This window comes from Lissotriton vulgaris, chromosome 7, assembly GCF_964263255.1.
Source record: "Lissotriton vulgaris chromosome 7, aLisVul1.2, whole genome shotgun sequence".
Lineage (NCBI taxonomy): Eukaryota > Metazoa > Chordata > Amphibia > Caudata > Salamandridae > Lissotriton > Lissotriton vulgaris.
In genome coordinates this window covers 1,079,945,037-1,079,962,118 of record NC_141695.1, presented here as the reverse complement: position 1 = coordinate 1,079,962,118, position 17,082 = coordinate 1,079,945,037, and the positions used below count along the sequence as shown (strand labels likewise).

The 17,082-nt window shown below is 47.8% G+C and overlaps 1 protein-coding gene across 1 annotated transcript in view; it reads left to right on the top strand.

Annotated features, from left to right (window-relative positions):
• LOC147702949 (uncharacterized) overlaps positions 1–17,082 on the top strand; it is a 4,293,369-nt gene that overhangs the window by 2,493,648 nt on the left and 1,782,639 nt on the right. Inside the window, exon 22 of the mRNA XM_086929459.1 lies at positions 13,571–15,334. Coding sequence (XP_086785585.1) covers positions 13,571–15,334 — 1,764 coding nt within the window. The remainder of the gene's footprint in view (positions 1–13,570; positions 15,335–17,082) is intronic.

The following is a 17,082-nucleotide window of genomic DNA, read 5'->3' as shown; positions in this document are numbered from 1 at the left end:
AATGTTATGACATACGGTGTTATTTCCAAACGACCTACATCATTAGAACCGGTAGCCCAAAGAATATATCTGGAAGAGATGACAATTCAGTTGGAATATTTTCCTTTGACAAATACATTGGGGAAATCCCTTTCTTACCAAGGGTAAGTTGTACTCCCGAAGGAGAACAGTACAAAGTTGCATATAATCTCTTTAACAAATCCAAACCTAACAAATTTTCGCCACAACCTGTTGTAAGGATGAGGGGTGTTTCTAATTCGCATGGGCCAACAGAAAGGGGCATAGGACTAGAAATCGGGTTTCTAACAGGGGCGCCAGAGAAACCTACTGAAATATTCATTTCGCCAGACAAAGGTGCGCCAGGAAGTTTTGAGTGCATAATAGAACTTTTTGTAGCACCAGTATTCAGCAGAAATGGTTCTGACACTCCTGATGTAATCACCTCGACGTAAGGTTCATTCTGATCTACTGGAACTGAAACAACTCCCTCTCTTTGTCCATGGCTGTCCTAGCAATTATTACTCTCATTCTCGTTTTCGGCGTAATAGTCATCAGCATAGTACTGAGCTGACCTAGAAGATGCATTATTCTGTTGATCAAAGCTATTCATAGAATTCTGAGGCGGGAAAGAAGTGGTGTTCTGGGGGAAATGTCCACGGCCCCTACCCCTAGGAGCCTGTTGAACACCTCTACCTCTTGCGCCAGAAACACCGTTTAAACGTCGCGCAAGAGCTGGACAATTACTTTTGAAATGACGCTATTCTTTGCAATAGGCACATTGATTCGGGCCATATGGCAAACGCTGATGGGAAAACTCATTTCCTTGCGTGTTTCTGTAGTAGGGGATCTCTGTGTATATAGTCATAATCTAGTGAATAGTCCCGCCCATGTGCATGGACCCCGGAGCAATCAAAAATAATCTCTAAAGTGTCGAAAAAATGCAGAACTGCACAGACACTTAAGAGAGAATTTAAAGACATATAATGCAGCCTATAAAAGGCTACACTGTCCAGTACTTCAGCTAGAAATTCCACCAAAAATCCACAAAAAACAGCAAAGCCTGTCCAGATTTTCTTTGTCTTCAGTACAAACCCCTCTGGGAGATAGAGAGGAAGACATGGACAGACAAGCCCCATAGGCTGCCATTATGTGGCTCAGAATAGGATACTGTGCCTTTAAGAGAACTTTCCAGAACTTCACAGTATCCCAGAATGCCTTGCAGGTCTCTCTTACTTTCAGTTCTTTTTGAAGGCGTAACACGCCCGACCTGTAGCATTCTTTACATGAACATCTCTCCACCGGGGAGGAGGGCGGGCGCTTATGACTATAACAGAGATACCCCTACTACAGAACTGGAGTTACAGAAAAGAAACTACTCCTTCTGTAGTAGGGGATCTCTGTGTATAGTCATAATCTAGTGAATAGAATGGCAAGCCCATCCCCACACCAAAACGGCGGTGGAGAAAAAGAAACCAACGCCACTATCGTGCGAACAAATTCCGCAGCGAAGCCTGTCCAACCTGAGCATCTGCTCTGGCATCAGCGTCTAGACAGTAATGCTTAGCAAAGGTATGAACCGACTTCCAAGTGGCGGCCTTGCAAATCTCTGCAATCGGCACATTACGGAGCAAGGCTGTCGTGGCAGCTTTGCCCCTGGTGGAATGAGCCTTAGGCTTACCCACTAAGGTCTTATTAGCTTTCTGGTAACATAGTTGTATGCAGGACACAATCCACCTAGAAATGGACTGCTTAGAGGTCGCAAGACCCGTCCTGACTGATCCGTAATTGATAAACAATTGGTCTGACCTACGAATATCTTTAGTCTTATCCAGATAAAATTTCAACACCCTCCGAACATCCAGGGAATGTAAGGACCTTTCCGCTGGAGATGAAGGATTCTGAAAAAACGTAGGCAAAGTTATAGTTTGGTTGACATGAAAGTCAGAAATAACCTTGGGAAGAAATTTAGGGTGAGTACGCATAACAACCTTAGCAGCATGAAATACAGTATAAGGTTCATTACAACACAACGCCTGAATTTCACTCACCCTGCGGGCCGATGTAATGGCCACGAGGAACGCCGCCTTCCAGGACAGGTGCTGCAACGAAGCCTTATGAATGGGTTCAAAAGGCTCCTTCATCAGACTGGACAGCACCACATTCAATTCCCATGAAGGCGAAGGAAGCCTGACAAGAGGGAACACTTTCTTCAAGCCTTCCAAAAAGTCTTTGATCACAGGGATCTGAAAGAAGGAAGCCTGTGAAGGGCTCTTCCTGTAGGCAGTCAATGCAGCGAGATGAACCCTAATAGAGTGAACATTAAGGCCAGATCGCGCCAAATGTAGAAGGTAGGGAAGGATGACATCTTCCTTGCACGTCGTAGAATCAAGGTTCCTGGACACACACCAGATACAAAACCTCTTCCACTTGTAAGCGTAGGACGTCAGAGTGGAGGGCCTCTTAGACTCCTTCAGTATGTCCATGCAATCTTCTGGTAGATTCAAATGGCCATATTGCACTACCTCAGGAGCCATGCCGCCAAACTCAAGGATGAGAGGTTGGGGTGCACCATCTGCCCCCCGAACTTCGTGAGAAGGTCCGGCCTGCACGGCAACCGTATGTGTGGAAGGAGGGACCGGTGTAGAAGGTCCGTGAACCACCACTGTCTGGGCCATTCCGGGGCAATCAGGATCATTCGCCACAACCTGTTGTAAGGATGAGGGGTGTTTCTAATTCGCATGGGCCAACAGAAAGGGGCATAGGACTAGAAATCGGGTTTCTAACAGGGGCGCCAGAGAAACCTACTGAAATATTCATTTCGCCAGACAAAGGTGCGCCAGGAAGTTTTGAGTGCATAATAGAACTTTTTGTAGCACCAGTATTCAGCAGAAATGGTTCTGACACTCCTGATGTAATCACCTCGACGTAAGGTTCATTCTGATCTACTGGAACTGAAACAACTCCCTCTCTTTGTCCATGGCTGTCCTAGCAATTATTACTCTCATTCTCGTTTTCGGCGTAATAGTCATCAGCATAGTACTGAGCTGACCTAGAAGATGCATTATTCTGTTGATCAAAGCTATTCATAGAATTCTGAGGCGGGAAAGAAGTGGTGTTCTGGGGGAAATGTCCACGGCCCCTACCCCTAGGAGCCTGTTGAACACCTCTACCTCTTGCGCCAGAAACACCGTTTAAACGTCGCGCAAGAGCTGGACAATTACTTTTGAAATGACGCTATTCTTTGCAATAGGCACATTGATTCGGGCCATATGGCAAACGCTGATGGGAAAACTCATTTCCTTGCGTGTTTCTGTAGTAGGGGATCTCTGTGTATATAGTCATAATCTAGTGAATAGTCCCGCCCATGTGCATGGACCCCGGAGCAATCAAAAATAATCTCTAAAGTGTCGAAAAAATGCTGAACTGCACAGACACTTAAGAGAGAATTTAAAGACATATAATGCAGCCTATAAAAGGCTACACTGTCCAGTACTTCAGCTAGAAATTCCACCAAAAATCCACAAAAAACAGCAAAGCCTGTCCAGATTTTCTTTGTCTTCAGTACAAACCCCTCTGGGAGATAGAGAGGAAGACATGGACAGACAAGCCCCATAGGCTGCCATTATGTGGCTCAGAATAGGATACTGTGCCTTTAAGAGAACTTTCCAGAACTTCACAGTATCCCAGAATGCCTTGCAGGTCTCTCTTACTTTCAGTTCTTTTTTCCGGCTCCTGCAAGCAGGACCCTGGAGCATTGAGCTCTCCCTTTTCAAGGGTTTTGTTGGTGTTTTTTCACTAAATTCGATTTTGTGTACTTTTAAAGTACTTTGGTGACTTTCTTCTTGGTTTTTTGCACCCTTTTGTTGTCCATAATGCCTGCATTATTTGACAAATGCCCGGAGTGCTCCAGGAAGAAGGCCAAGACAGACCCCCATGAGGTCTGTATCCTCTGCCTTCCCTCTTCCCACATCCCTGAGGAGTGTGAGATCTGCCAAGGTTTCACTGGCAGGACCCTGAAGGACAGACTGAAGATCAGGCTTCAGGGACTAGAAGAAAGAAGACAGAAGACGCAAGGTGGGTCTGGAGGGGCTTCATCTGCCCATGCTGAGGCCCCTGGGGGGCTCCCCGGGGGCAGGAAGCCCAGCACACGTCCCCATTCTCCGTCTGGGTCGGTGGCACCCACCAAGACGTCGAGGGGGAAGTCCAAGGCCGGCTCCCCATCTCCCCAGGGCTCTGTGTCGAGAAAACGTCACCTGTCGACGTCGAGGGACCTGCATAGGCCGCCGTCGAACACAGAGACATTGTCATCGTCGCTGTCTTCGGCGTCGACATCGAGCTCTCGGCGTCGACAGGATCGGCGTCACCGCTCGCCGCCGAGGCGATACCGTTGATCGCCATCAAGACACAAGGCTTCATCGTCGTCGAGGGGATCCTCGTCGTCGAGCCCGCCGTCGACGCAAAAGCACTCGCCGGCGAGACGGAGGCGTTTGCCGTCAAGGCGTAGAAGGTCGAGGTCGACGTCGAGACGCTCCAAGGCGACGTCGAGGCGGTCGCCGTCGAGGCGCAAGAGATCGGCGTCGAGGCGCAGAGGGTCGTCGTCAAGATGGTCCGGGTCGACGTCGAGACACGGCAGCCGCTCGACACCGAAGAGGAGGAGACGGTCGACGCCGAAGGGTCGCTCGACGTCGAGGGGCCGACGGTCGACGCCTGAACACCGGTCGGCGGCGTCGAAGGATCGTACTACGCGGCCTAGGGCTGTGAGGGGCCCCCCTCAGCCCGGGAAGGATGGTGGGTCACCGGGATCGGTGTACTCGGAGGTGTATACTCCAAAGAAGTCTGTTCCACCTCCTCCTCCGTTACCTAGAGGCCCGCGTCCGAGGACTCCTACCCCTCCTCCTTTGCCTCCCCTGCCTGAAAAGCCTCCACCGGTTCCGCCGAGGTCGGTCTCGTTGCCCGATCTCCCGACCCCTCCTAAGAAGACTCCTAAATCTAAGGAACCACGTAAGCCCAAGTCGGCCACCCCGGAAAAACCGGTGGACCGGCCGAGGCCCAGGAGATCGAAGTCTCGCTCCAGACGGAGGGAACGATCGAGGAGCAGGCACAGGTCCTCCACCCGTTCCAGACGGCACCGTAGGAGACATAGATCCAGGACCGATACGTCTTCTAGGACCCGCTCCTATTCCCCTACTTTGTCCGATTCCCCAGAGACTAGGGTGTCTCCTATCGATGACATCGGTACATTCCAGGAGGTTCTCCTGAGGGGGGCCGCGAAGTTGGGTATCACGGTGACGGCTCCTACACCTACGACGTCCGTGATATTCGAGACTTTGCACAAGAAGCACCTGTCTCGCCCTCTGTTGCCCTTGGTTCCGGGACTGGTTGAACCGGCACAAGAACTCTTTCTTACGCCGGCGGTGGTGAAGGCCGCCCCGTCTAGACTTTTGAAAAAGTACAGGGCACCGGACTCAGACCCTGCCTTCCTGAGGATGGACCCGGTCCCCGACTCAGTGATAGTTACGGCGGCCAGAAAACAGCATTCTACCTCCCCGTCCTCCACCGTGCCTCCAGACAAGGAGAGCCGCTGGATTGATTAGGTGGGAAGGAAGGCATGTGGGACTTCTTCCACCACAATGAAGGCTTCCAGCGACTCGGCATTGCTAGGACGATATGACCGTGCGCTTTGGGATTCCATGGAGCAGTTCGCGGACCTTGTGCAGCGTGACAGGAGGGAGGACTTCATGGAAATTGTCAAGGAGGGGATGCTGGTCTCGAACCAGGCCATCAGTGCCGCGGCGGATATCTCCTTGTTAGCTGCACATGGCTACTGCCACGGTATCAACCAGCGCCGCCATGCATGGCTCAGGCTTACGTCTCTCAAACCTGAGGCGCAACAGCGAGTGGCCAACCTGCCGTTTTCCGGGGACACGCTCTTCGGTAAACACGCAGATGACGAGATGGCCGAGGCAGAAACCCTGACGGCGGTGGGCTTGGAGAAGCCCAAGGACATGAAACCCTACCGCCAGTTCCAACAGCGGTTCGGCTCGCAAGGGAAAGGAAGTCTTCGGGACAACAGCAGCAGCAACAACAGCAGCAGTTCCGAAGACCTTTCCAAAAACGTCAGAGGGGTAGAGGTGGACAGCAGCCCTCTACCGCGAACAAGGGCCCGGCCGGGTTTCGACCCTGAGTGGTTACTTCCCCGTCTTCCGTTACCCACTCCGGTGGGGGGAAGCGTTCAATCTTTTCTGGCAGAGTGGAGAAAAATTACTCAGGACAAGTGGGTGCTGAATATTGTTTGCAATGGATACAGTCTTCGGTTCATCAGCCCTCCTCCAGCGATCCCTCCGGTCAGCTCACAGTGTCAACTACGCGAGCTCCAGGCGGAGGCCGATATTCTGTTAAGGAAAAGGGCGATAGAAGACGTACCTCTGTCTCAAAGAGGAAGAGGTCTGTACTCCCGGTTCTTTCTGGTTCGCAAAAAGGACAAGAACGAGTTCAGGCCCATTCTGGACTTGCGGCAGGCAAACAAGTGGATTCGCAGAGAAAAGTTTTGCATGCTGTTGTTGCATCAGATTTATCCTCAGTTGCAACAGGGGGACTGGCTTTGTGCCATAGACCTACAAGATGTGTTCTTCCACGTGCCCATCGCGCACAAGCACAGGAAGTTTCTGCGGTTTCAAGTCGGCACCAATCATTACCAATACACGGTGCTGCCTTTCGGACTGAAATCTGCACCCAGGACATTCTCGAAGTGCATGGCAGTGGTAGCGGCACACCTAAGGAAAGGCAAGGTGTTTGTCTACCCGTACCTGGATGATTGGTTGATCAAGGCCTCCTCCTTCTCAGAAGCCCAAGCGGACTTCCGGAAGACGTGCGTTCTCTTGAACAAGTTGGGGTTGCACATCAACATGTCCAAGTCTGTCCCGATCCCGGTCCAATGTATTCAATACTTGGGGGCCACCATCAATACGCTGTCAGCAAGCGTGTCTCCTTCGGAGGAGCGACGGAGATCGATCCTTCGGAAGGCTCAGGCTCTTATGACCGCTCCATCTACAACAGTGAGGACGGTGTCTTCTCTACTGGGGTCGATGGCCTCTTGTATCTTCCTCACTCCTCATGCACGACTACACATGAGACCTCTGCAGGAGTGCTTGGAGGACCAATGGGACCAGAGGAGAGGATCTTGGGACGACAAGATACGACTGTCTCTGCATGCTCTTCAGTCTCTGACGTGGTGGTGTTCAGCGGAGAATCTCCTCAGAGGGGTTCCCTTCCACAAGGACATTCCTACTCAGACGATCGTGACGGATGCTTCTCTCCAGGGCTGGGGAGTGCATTCGGGGGACTTACAGATCCAGGGCACGTGGTCTCAGACGGAGTCCACGTATCACATCAATTTCCTGGAACTCAGAGCTGTTCACTTGGCGCTGAAGGCCTTTCATCCGTCCTTCCGGACCAACTCTCTGCTTGTACAGACGGACAATACGACCACGATGTATTACCTCAACAAGCAGGGGGGTCGAGATCGCGCACCCTGTCTCGGGAGGCGCAGACGATCTGGCACTGGCTTCTGGCAAGAGGATTGACGATAACGGCGACACATCTGCCGGGTGTGCAGAATGTTCAGGCAGACGCACTGAGCAGATTGATTCTGGAAAACCACAAGTGGGTCATAAACGACGACGTACTAGGAGAAGTCTTCGCAAGGTGGGGGACTCCAGACAGATCTGTTCGCCACCGCCGAAAACAGCAAATGTCGAGACTTCGCCTCCAGGTACTACCAGCAAGGGACGCTGGGGAATGCACTCTGGATTAACTGGTCGAACAGCTTTGTTTACGCTTTTCCGCCCATCCCTCTGATTCCGGCGGTGCTCATCAAGCTGTCCCGGTCCAGGGCACGAATGATCCTGATTGCCCCGGAATGGCCCAGACAGTGGTGGTTCACGGACCTTCTACACCGGTCCCTCCTTCCACACATACGGTTGCCGTGCAGGCCGGACCTTCTCACGAAGTTCGGGGGGCAGATGGTGCACCCCAACCTCTCATCCTTGAGTTTGGCGGCATGGCTCCTGAGGTAGTGCAATATGGCCATTTGAATCTACCAGAAGATTGCATGGACATACTGAAGGAGTCTAAGAGGCCCTCCACTCTGACGTCCTACGCTTACAAGTGGAAGAGGTTTTGTATCTGGTGTGTGTCCAGGAACCTTGATTCTACGACGTGCAAGGAAGATGTCATCCTTCCCTACCTTCTACATTTGGCGCGATCTGGCCTTAATGTTCACTCTATTAGGGTTCATCTCGCTGCATTGACTGCCTACAGGAAGAGCCCTTCACAGGCTTCCTTCTTTCAGATCCCTGTGATCAAAGACTTTTTGGAAGGCTTGAAGAAAGTGTTCCCTCTTGTCAGGCTTCCTTCGCCTTCATGGGAATTGAATGTGGTGCTGTCCAGTCTGATGAAGGAGCCTTTTGAACCCATTCATAAGGCTTCGTTGCAGCACCTGTCCTGGAAGGCGGCGTTCCTCGTGGCCATTACATCGGCCCGCAGGGTGAGTGAAATTCAGGCGTTGTGTTGTAATGAACCTTATACTGTATTTCATGCTGCTAAGGTTGTTATGCGTACTCACCCTAAATTTCTTCCCAAGGTTATTTCTGACTTTCATGTCAACCAAACTATAACTTTGCCTACGTTTTTTCAGAATCCTTCATCTCCAGCGGAAAGGTCCTTACATTCCCTGGATGTTCGGAGGGTGTTGAAATTTTATCTGGATAAGACTAAAGATATTCGTAGGTCAGACCAATTGTTTATCAATTACGGATCAGTCAGGACGGGTCTTACGACCTCTAAGCAGTCCATTTCTAGGTGGATTGTGTCCTGCATACAACTATGTTACCAGAAAGCTAATAAGACCTTAGTGGGTAAGCCTAAGGCTCATTCCACCAGGGGCAAAGCTGCCACGACAGCCTTGCTCCGTAATGTGCCGATTGCAGAGATTTGCAAGGCCGCCACTTGGAAGTCGGTTCATACCTTTGCTAAGCATTACTGTCTAGACGCTGATGCCAGAGCAGATGCTCAGGTTGGACAGGCTTCGCTGCGGAATTTGTTCGCACGATAGTGGCGTTGGTTTCTTTTTCTCCACCGCCGTTTTGGTGTGGGGATGGGCTTGCCATTCTATTCACTAGATTATGACTATACACAGAGATCCCCTACTACAGAAGGAGTAGTTTCTTTTCTGTAACTCCAGTTCTGTAGTAGGGGTATCTCTGTTATAGTCATAAGCGCCCGCCCTCCTCCCCGGTGGAGAGATGTTCATGTAAAGAATGCTACAGGTCGGGCGTGTTACGCCTTCAAAAAGAACTGAAAGTAAGAGAGACCTGCAAGGCATTCTGGGATACTGTGAAGTTCTGGAAAGTTCTCTTAAAGGCACAGTATCCTATTCTGAGCCACATAATGGCAGCCTATGGGGCTTGTCTGTCCATGTCTTCCTCTCTATCTCCCAGAGGGGTTTGTACTGAAGACAAAGAAAATCTGGACAGGCTTTGCTGTTTTTTGTGGATTTTTTGTGGAATTTCTAGCTGAAGTACTGGACAGTGTAGCCTTTTATAGGCTGCATTATATGTCTTTAAATTCTCTCTTAAGTGTCTGTGCAGTTCTGCATTTTTTCGACACTTTAGAGATTATTTTTGATTGCTCCGGGGTCCACGCACATGGGCGGGACTATTCACTAGATTATGATTATAACAGAGATACCCCTACTACAGAACTGGAGTTACAGAAAAGAAACTACTCCTTCTCGAATACTGCTGTGGTTGCTGATAATTGGGTTGACTAGGAGTGCGAGGCGGATAGGCTTGCTGGAGAAGAACTTTGGTCTTTAAATCTTTAGTCTTTTTATCTGCCTTATCTAGCTCATCTTTGCGCCTGTTTTCGTAGTACTGGGCTGTGGCTAAAATCTGCGCTGACGTGGAAACAGCCCAAGCACTCTCTGAATCTTTCAATTTATTGCACAGTTCAGGAAGCAGATTATGTACAAATTTGTCTACAAACAATCTTTGGCCACCCTCGGTAGCCATATCCTGACCACTATGATCGGTGAAAGTCTCCTCAAATCTTGTGAAAAAGTCAGACACATTCTCATCTTTCTTCTGCTTGCACGCAGATAGCTTGTCCCAATTAACACGTAATTCAGGCATTAAGGTTTTCATGTACGTGATAATTCTACCGGGAAGTTCTGCTATTAAAGGCTCAGGTTTGGAACCACCAACTTGTCTAGCATCCGTAGCAGTAATATTAGCCCACGTTCCCAAACAACATGTCTACATCTGCTAGATTCATTATACATGAGCTGGCAGTCTGTGATAACTCCTTATAATACCCTGCAGGATTTTTACGTGGATCAGGTAATGTCTGCTTGAGCGCTAACACTTCAGATCTTTTCCAGGGGACATGTACCCATACACGCTGAAAATGCAGCAGAATTGGTGGATTTACATTTGCATCACCTTCCCTCCATACTGGAGGAACCTCTCTCATAGGGTACTGTCGCGCCTTTTTTTCTACCTGACACGTCATCTTCATACAATGATCTAGAGACATTTCCCTTACTCCTATAGGATAATAGCGCTTAGAGACCCCGGTGGTTATAACGCGCCATATAAATCCAATAAATAAATAAATAAATAAAATAATAGCAGATCTATTGCTTTTTCAACATCGGCACCTACAATCATGCCTTCATAGAACTTAAAACGCATACGAAATAATTCCTGCATTTTGTGCTTTGCATCGTTTGTCTCCAAATCTTCGCAATGATATACACACATCTCTTCGAATACGTATCTCTGAGTGGGTGCATCCCATTGACGGAAAACTTCCATAACGGACTGAACATCATATCTAACAGTGTCAGTAATCCATTTGCGTGCTAACTCATTCAGCACTCCTCGTTCCTCGTAATCAGGCAGTTGACTACGTAATTGTCTACGTCCTGTTTTAGGGGTCGTTTTAGGCGACCCAAAGAAAGGTGAGAACAGACCAGTGACAGTACTTGCCACTCTCTGTCTAACAGAAGGAGAAGCTTGCGGAGAGGCAGATGCGTTAGGAAAGACAGGCTGATGTAAAGAAGAAGTAGAGGCAATAGCAGAGGAAGTCGAGGCAATAGCGGACGTAGTATCATAGTGAACAGTTGGAGCAGTAGGCAAAGTTGTAAAAGTAGAAGGAGTATGTAGCAAAGGCGGCGGCCCTTGAGAAGGCTGCGCCGGAGAAGTAGGAACCAGCTGAAGAGGAGCTGGCGCTTGTGCAAGAGCTGTATTTCGTGCGCCGGGCGCGGTACAACAATACGCTTCGGTGGTCCAACAATACTCGATGTATATGGGAGTGGTGAATTCAATAAATGGGACATTAATGGATCTTTCTCGGATGTTCCCTTTGAATCTTGTCCCTCATGTGGTAACATCGGGTAGCATTTATCTACTGCTAGTTTCTTGCTTCTGAGCATTTGTTCACTTTCCTGCTCTTCCTCATTATTCCTGTATGCGATGGCAGCTTGCACCATTGACATACCTCTTTTGTTTTTCTTCGCTAATTTTATTTCTTTCTGTTTGGCTTCTTTGCGCCATAAGCGAAAAGAGTCAAACATCGCCGGCCGGGCTTTCTTCTTGAACAATTTTACCTCGAGGTTGTCCAAAATTTCTGCGTCAAAACTACCATATTGGGGCCATTTTAAAACACCATCCTTGCAGGTGTATTTTATCCATACCTCATTATATGTGATAGGGCCTACTCTGTGCTTTATGTATAATTCATATGTTGGAGTTCCAATCGGAAGAACCGGACACGAATCCTCTAATCGGGAGTCCTTACTACAACCAAGACAAAACAAGTTTCCAAGTCTGCTAAGACCAGGCATCTTCGCTCACTAGTCTAGCTTCAAACTTCAAGGGATTATCTAACAAGGATATTTTCGTGAATACACGAATCCCTCTGTTTTGGCGCTTGCAAGTACCAAACAAAACCGTATCTCAAGGATACCAAAACTAAGAACCAAACTAAGGACTAGGAGACGCTCCACTTATACTTAACTGAAGTATTGGAGATCGATGACGTCACTAGAAGACTCGTCTATCGTTTCGCTCTACCAAGGATCACTGGGTCCAAAACAGGGCGATAGTCAGGGCAGCAGTCCTTCGTAGCTGTCGGGACGCGGGGAACCTCGCAGCAAAGACCTTCGGAACCACGTCGACATACAGGGGTCGCTGAAGTGGCTGGCCGTCCTCTGGAATTTTCACACGAAGCTCCTCACGAACATCTGGCTTGGACCGTCACCGCTTGATACCGCCCGTGTTGGGCGCCAACTGAGGTGAAGGGTTTTTAGGAACCCGGTGGTGCCAGGGGATAACACCCGAAGACCTCTGAGTTCTCCCTGTTCCGGACCACAGAAACACAGAGTCTTCTAGGTGAAGTCAGAGATCGAGTTTTATTGGTTGCAACCAAGTAACATGTGTCCTAGAATTACAACAGCACGGGCTGTAAGTTCTCAGGAGACTGTTCGTTTTTACAGAACCAGCCTTCCCTCTTTATACAGAAATAACAGCTGCAGGCAAGAATTCTTGAGTTTATGATATGGCTATACACATATTTCTACAATAATACAAAGAGCGAAGTCATACTGGTCAACACATATTTTAGATGTTTGGATCGTGATGGATGACCCAGCTCGGGCCAGAACTACCATCAGATATCGACAAAACCCCAATAAAACAGGGCACCTCCTCGGCGTAAAACTGGCCATAAACAAGGAACGTGGACAGGTGTATGTGTGTAGAAAACATGGTCTGTATGTAGTGAATGGTTTTATGGCATGTTATGCATTGATGCTATCTTATTCGGCCACTGGGCGAGGAGCTGCCCAAACAGGTGTGGCTGGAGGCAATGGAGTCAGTTTGGCTAGGTCATGGGGAAGTCAGCAAAGGTGGATGTGACCTTTCAGATCAAGCTCGGCCTCAATCAATTGACTTATATGAGGGTAAGTCATAAGATGGATGCCGTTCACAAAATGGAGTCCGAGGGTTCGGAACGGAAACCATGATTTAAGGGTGTTAGCATCGCTCAATCATGACGCAAATGCACAGGGATAAGGTTCTAATCATTACCGGTCTGCCGATACCAAATTCGTCATGGTACGACGATATTTTGTGACACTAGTGTTGGACCTCGGTACCGGTATTACAGCAGGGTTCAGAATTTCAGAACCACAATCCGAGCCATCCAGAAATCCAAGAGTGAGCCCGTTAGAGCTGTGGATGGAACCACTTTGTCTTCAGGTCCCATAGTGTGTCACACGGAATTAATACATCTGATCTCCAATGATGGGCATGAGGAGAAGATCCAGTTTAATTTAATTGATGCCCCCCAATTCTAGCTGATCCTCGGACTCCCCTGGCTTACTGAACATAATCCAACAATTAACTGAAGTGCAAGAACTATTAAGATGATGTCAGCCTATTGTTTGGAAAATTGTTTTGGGGGGCAGCCAACGGATCAAGAGGTTAATCCTGTGCATTCTTTGTGTCAGACTGGAGGATCAATCTGTATAATCCACGTTCAAGAAATACCAGAAGAATACCAGGATTTTGAAGATGTCTTCAATGAGGTGGAGGCTGAACAACTACCACCACACCGAGCCTACGACTGTAAAATTGAGATTGAGCCACGATCGAATTTGCCTTGCAGTCGTGTATATGCCCTAACAGAGAAAGAACACCATCACCTACGAGAATACTTAGACAAGTGTTTAGCCAATGGGTTCATTCGACCCTCACAATCCCCTGTCTCTTCGCCTTTGTTTTTCGTGCCAAAGAAGGAAGGGGATTTAAGGACCTGCATTGACTACAGAACCATCAATAAAATTACAAAGAAGAAACGCTACCCACTGCCATTAATATCTGTTTTGTTAGATCAAGTGAAAGGAGCTACAATCTACACGAAATTAGATTTGAGAGGAGCGTACCATCTAGTAAGAATGAAGGAGGGCGACAAATGGAAAACAGCCTTCAGAACAAGATTCGGCCTGTTTGAATATCAGGTTATGCCGTACGGCCTTTGTAATGCTCCCGCTGCCTTTCAGCACTTCATAAACGACGTCCTGAAGAAATTCATCGACCAGTGTGCAATTGTGTACATTGACAACATCCTTATTTACTCAGTGGATAAGGAGAGACATCAGGATCAGGTTAGAGGTGTCTTACAGAAGTTGAGAGAAAACAGACTGTTTGTAAAACTCGAAAAATGTGCCTTCAACGTTTCACAATTGGAATTTTTGGGCTTTGTCATATCTCCAACGGGCATTCTCATGGATAAGAAGAAGATCGAAGCAGTGATTAACTGGAAGTCTCCTGAGAGCGTCAAAGAAGTCCAAAGTTTTATTGGATTTGCGAATTTCTACCAGAGGTTCATCAGTGAGTTTTCACATAAGATCCTACCACTCACTCGTCTACTAAAAAAAGGCCTTAGGTTTGAATGGACCGCAGAAGCAGAGGAAGCCTTTCAATCCTTAAAGAAAAACTTTACTTCGGCCCCAATTTTACAACATGCAGATCCCACTGAACCTTTTTATGTAGAAACAGACGCCTCAGATCAGGATGTTGGAGGAGTTTTGTCTCAACGAAATAAGGTAACTGGCCAACTACACCCTGTTGCCTACAGGTCAAGTAAATTAACCCCGGCAGAAGTTAATTATACTATCACGGAGAAGGAATTGTTGGCTATAAAAGATGCCTTCAAAGAGTGGCAACATCACATGATGGGGGCGCAACATCAAGTCACAGTGTACACGGACCATCAAAACTTAAAATTCCTGAAGACGGCTAGAACTCTGACTCCAAGGCAATTGCGCTGGTCGCTGTACTTTGCAGATTATGACTTTGTCATAACTTACCGGCCGGGGGCCCAAAATGGCAAAGCGGATGCTCTGTCAAGAATAGACACGGAAAATCAGAAGACTCCATTGGAGAACCACTCAATTATTCCAAGTGAAAGGATACTTGGAGCAATTTCTTCAATCAATCTAGAACATAGTGTCTTGGAAGCAATGGATGACAAAACCATGGAAGAATGGGTGAAAGAGAAAGAAGGAAGAAGAATTTTCAATCAACTGCCTTACTTTCAAGAAGCTTTGTACATACCCACCAGAGAATTACAGCAACAGATTATTAAGGAGTGTCATGATGCAAAATTGGCTGGACATAAAGGAGAGGCAAAGACTAAGGAACTGATCGAACAACATTATTGGTGGCCTGAGATGGCTAAAGACATTGAGACATATGTCAAGACTTGTGAGGTTTGCGCTCAAGGAAAATCTGAAAGACAGGCCCCAAAGGCATTGCTTATGCCCCTGCCTACTCCTCCTTTTCCCTGGCACACTGTCACATTAGACCTCATCACTGATTTACCACTCAGTCAAGGTTACAACACCATACTAGTAGTGGTAGACACCCTTTCGAAGATGGCACATTTCACTGCTCTAAAAGGTGTGTCTACGGCTAAACAGTTGGCAACTCACTTTAGCACACAGATAGTGAAACTACATGGGATCCCCAGATTAGTGATCTCTGACTGAGAGCCGCAGTTTATTTCCCATTTTTGGAAGTCTTTTATGGAGGGGTTGGGTACTGAAGTTCGGTTTTCCACGAGCTATCACCCAGAGACTGACGGCCAAACGGAAAGGGTGAATCAAGAACTAGAACAGTACTTGAGATTGTTTCTTTTAAAGCAAGAAGGAAATTGGTCGGATTATCTGTGGGCAACAGAGTTCGCCCACATTATTGCTAAGAACGTTTCCACCGGGTTTTCCCCCTTCTTTATGAACTATTGAAGGCATCCAAACTCTACACTTAGACAAACGGAAATCCCAGTTCCAGCAGTAGAGAAAATAGTGTATCACTTAGAGCAGGTACATAAGAGTGCAATTGAAAACCTAGAACTAGCTAAAGGGAAATACCAACTCTAAGCAGACGAGAGAAGGCGAGTAGGACCCCCTTTAGAAATAGGTGATGAGGTTTGGTTAAGCACTAAGAACCTGAGACTAAAGGGAAACCAGAAGTTCCAGCTGAGATTCATTGGTCCGTATCTGGTTGAAGACAAGATAAACCCAGTAACTTACTGAATCAAATTGCCATCCAAATTGAGAATCCACCCAGTTTTCCACATATCATTGTTAAAGAAGGCTCCAGTAAATGCGCGAAGGAATCTGCCACCAAAACCCCTTCAACTGGAAACAGAAACAGAATTTGAAGTCAAAGAGATTCTAGACTCTAAGATGCAAAAAGGGAAATTATATTACTTTGTGGACTGGAAAGGTTATGGGCCGGAAGAAAGGTCTTGGGAGCGGGAAGAAGATGTCCATGCTCCAAGATTAGTTAAGTTATTTCACCGGCGATTCCCAACCAAACCCAGATGGAGAGAATCTACCTTGTTGGAGGGTACTGTCAGGAGTTATTGCGCAGAACAGTAACCGATTGCTCTACTCGAGCAAAGGAGAGTACCTGGGCTGAGCTAATTCGGAAATGGCGTCTTAAAATGGTCTCCCAAACCGAGCAGAGGTCGGCGGTCTAGTGTCCAGCAGTAATTACGGCAGAATCCAGGTGAGGCTCGCGCTTACCTAGAACTGCGCACTTCACCGAGGATTCTGCCGCCTGAGGAGCGATCATGTTGGCGGAGTTTCATGTTAGCGTTAGAGGCTGAAATTCACAGAGTTATTTCCCAGAAATAGATATTAGTCCTAAGAGTTTCCGACTGAGAAGACGCGCAGCCAGAAGGTAACAGGGTCAAGGAGAGTTCAGCAGAGTCTCTCACAGCTGAAGCGAATTCACAGAGCAGCTGAGAGGAAACGCGACAACAACGTCAGTGCACCTACGAATAAAAGAAGACAAAGCTAAGTGACAACATATAATTGTGACATACTTAAAGCTATAGCAATGTAAATAGTTACTAAGAAATAATTTTAAATTTACCCTGAAATAACGCGTTCTAGGAAGCACCAGTTTTCAGGACGCAGATAAGACAGAATCTGAAAAGGAATTAAAGAAG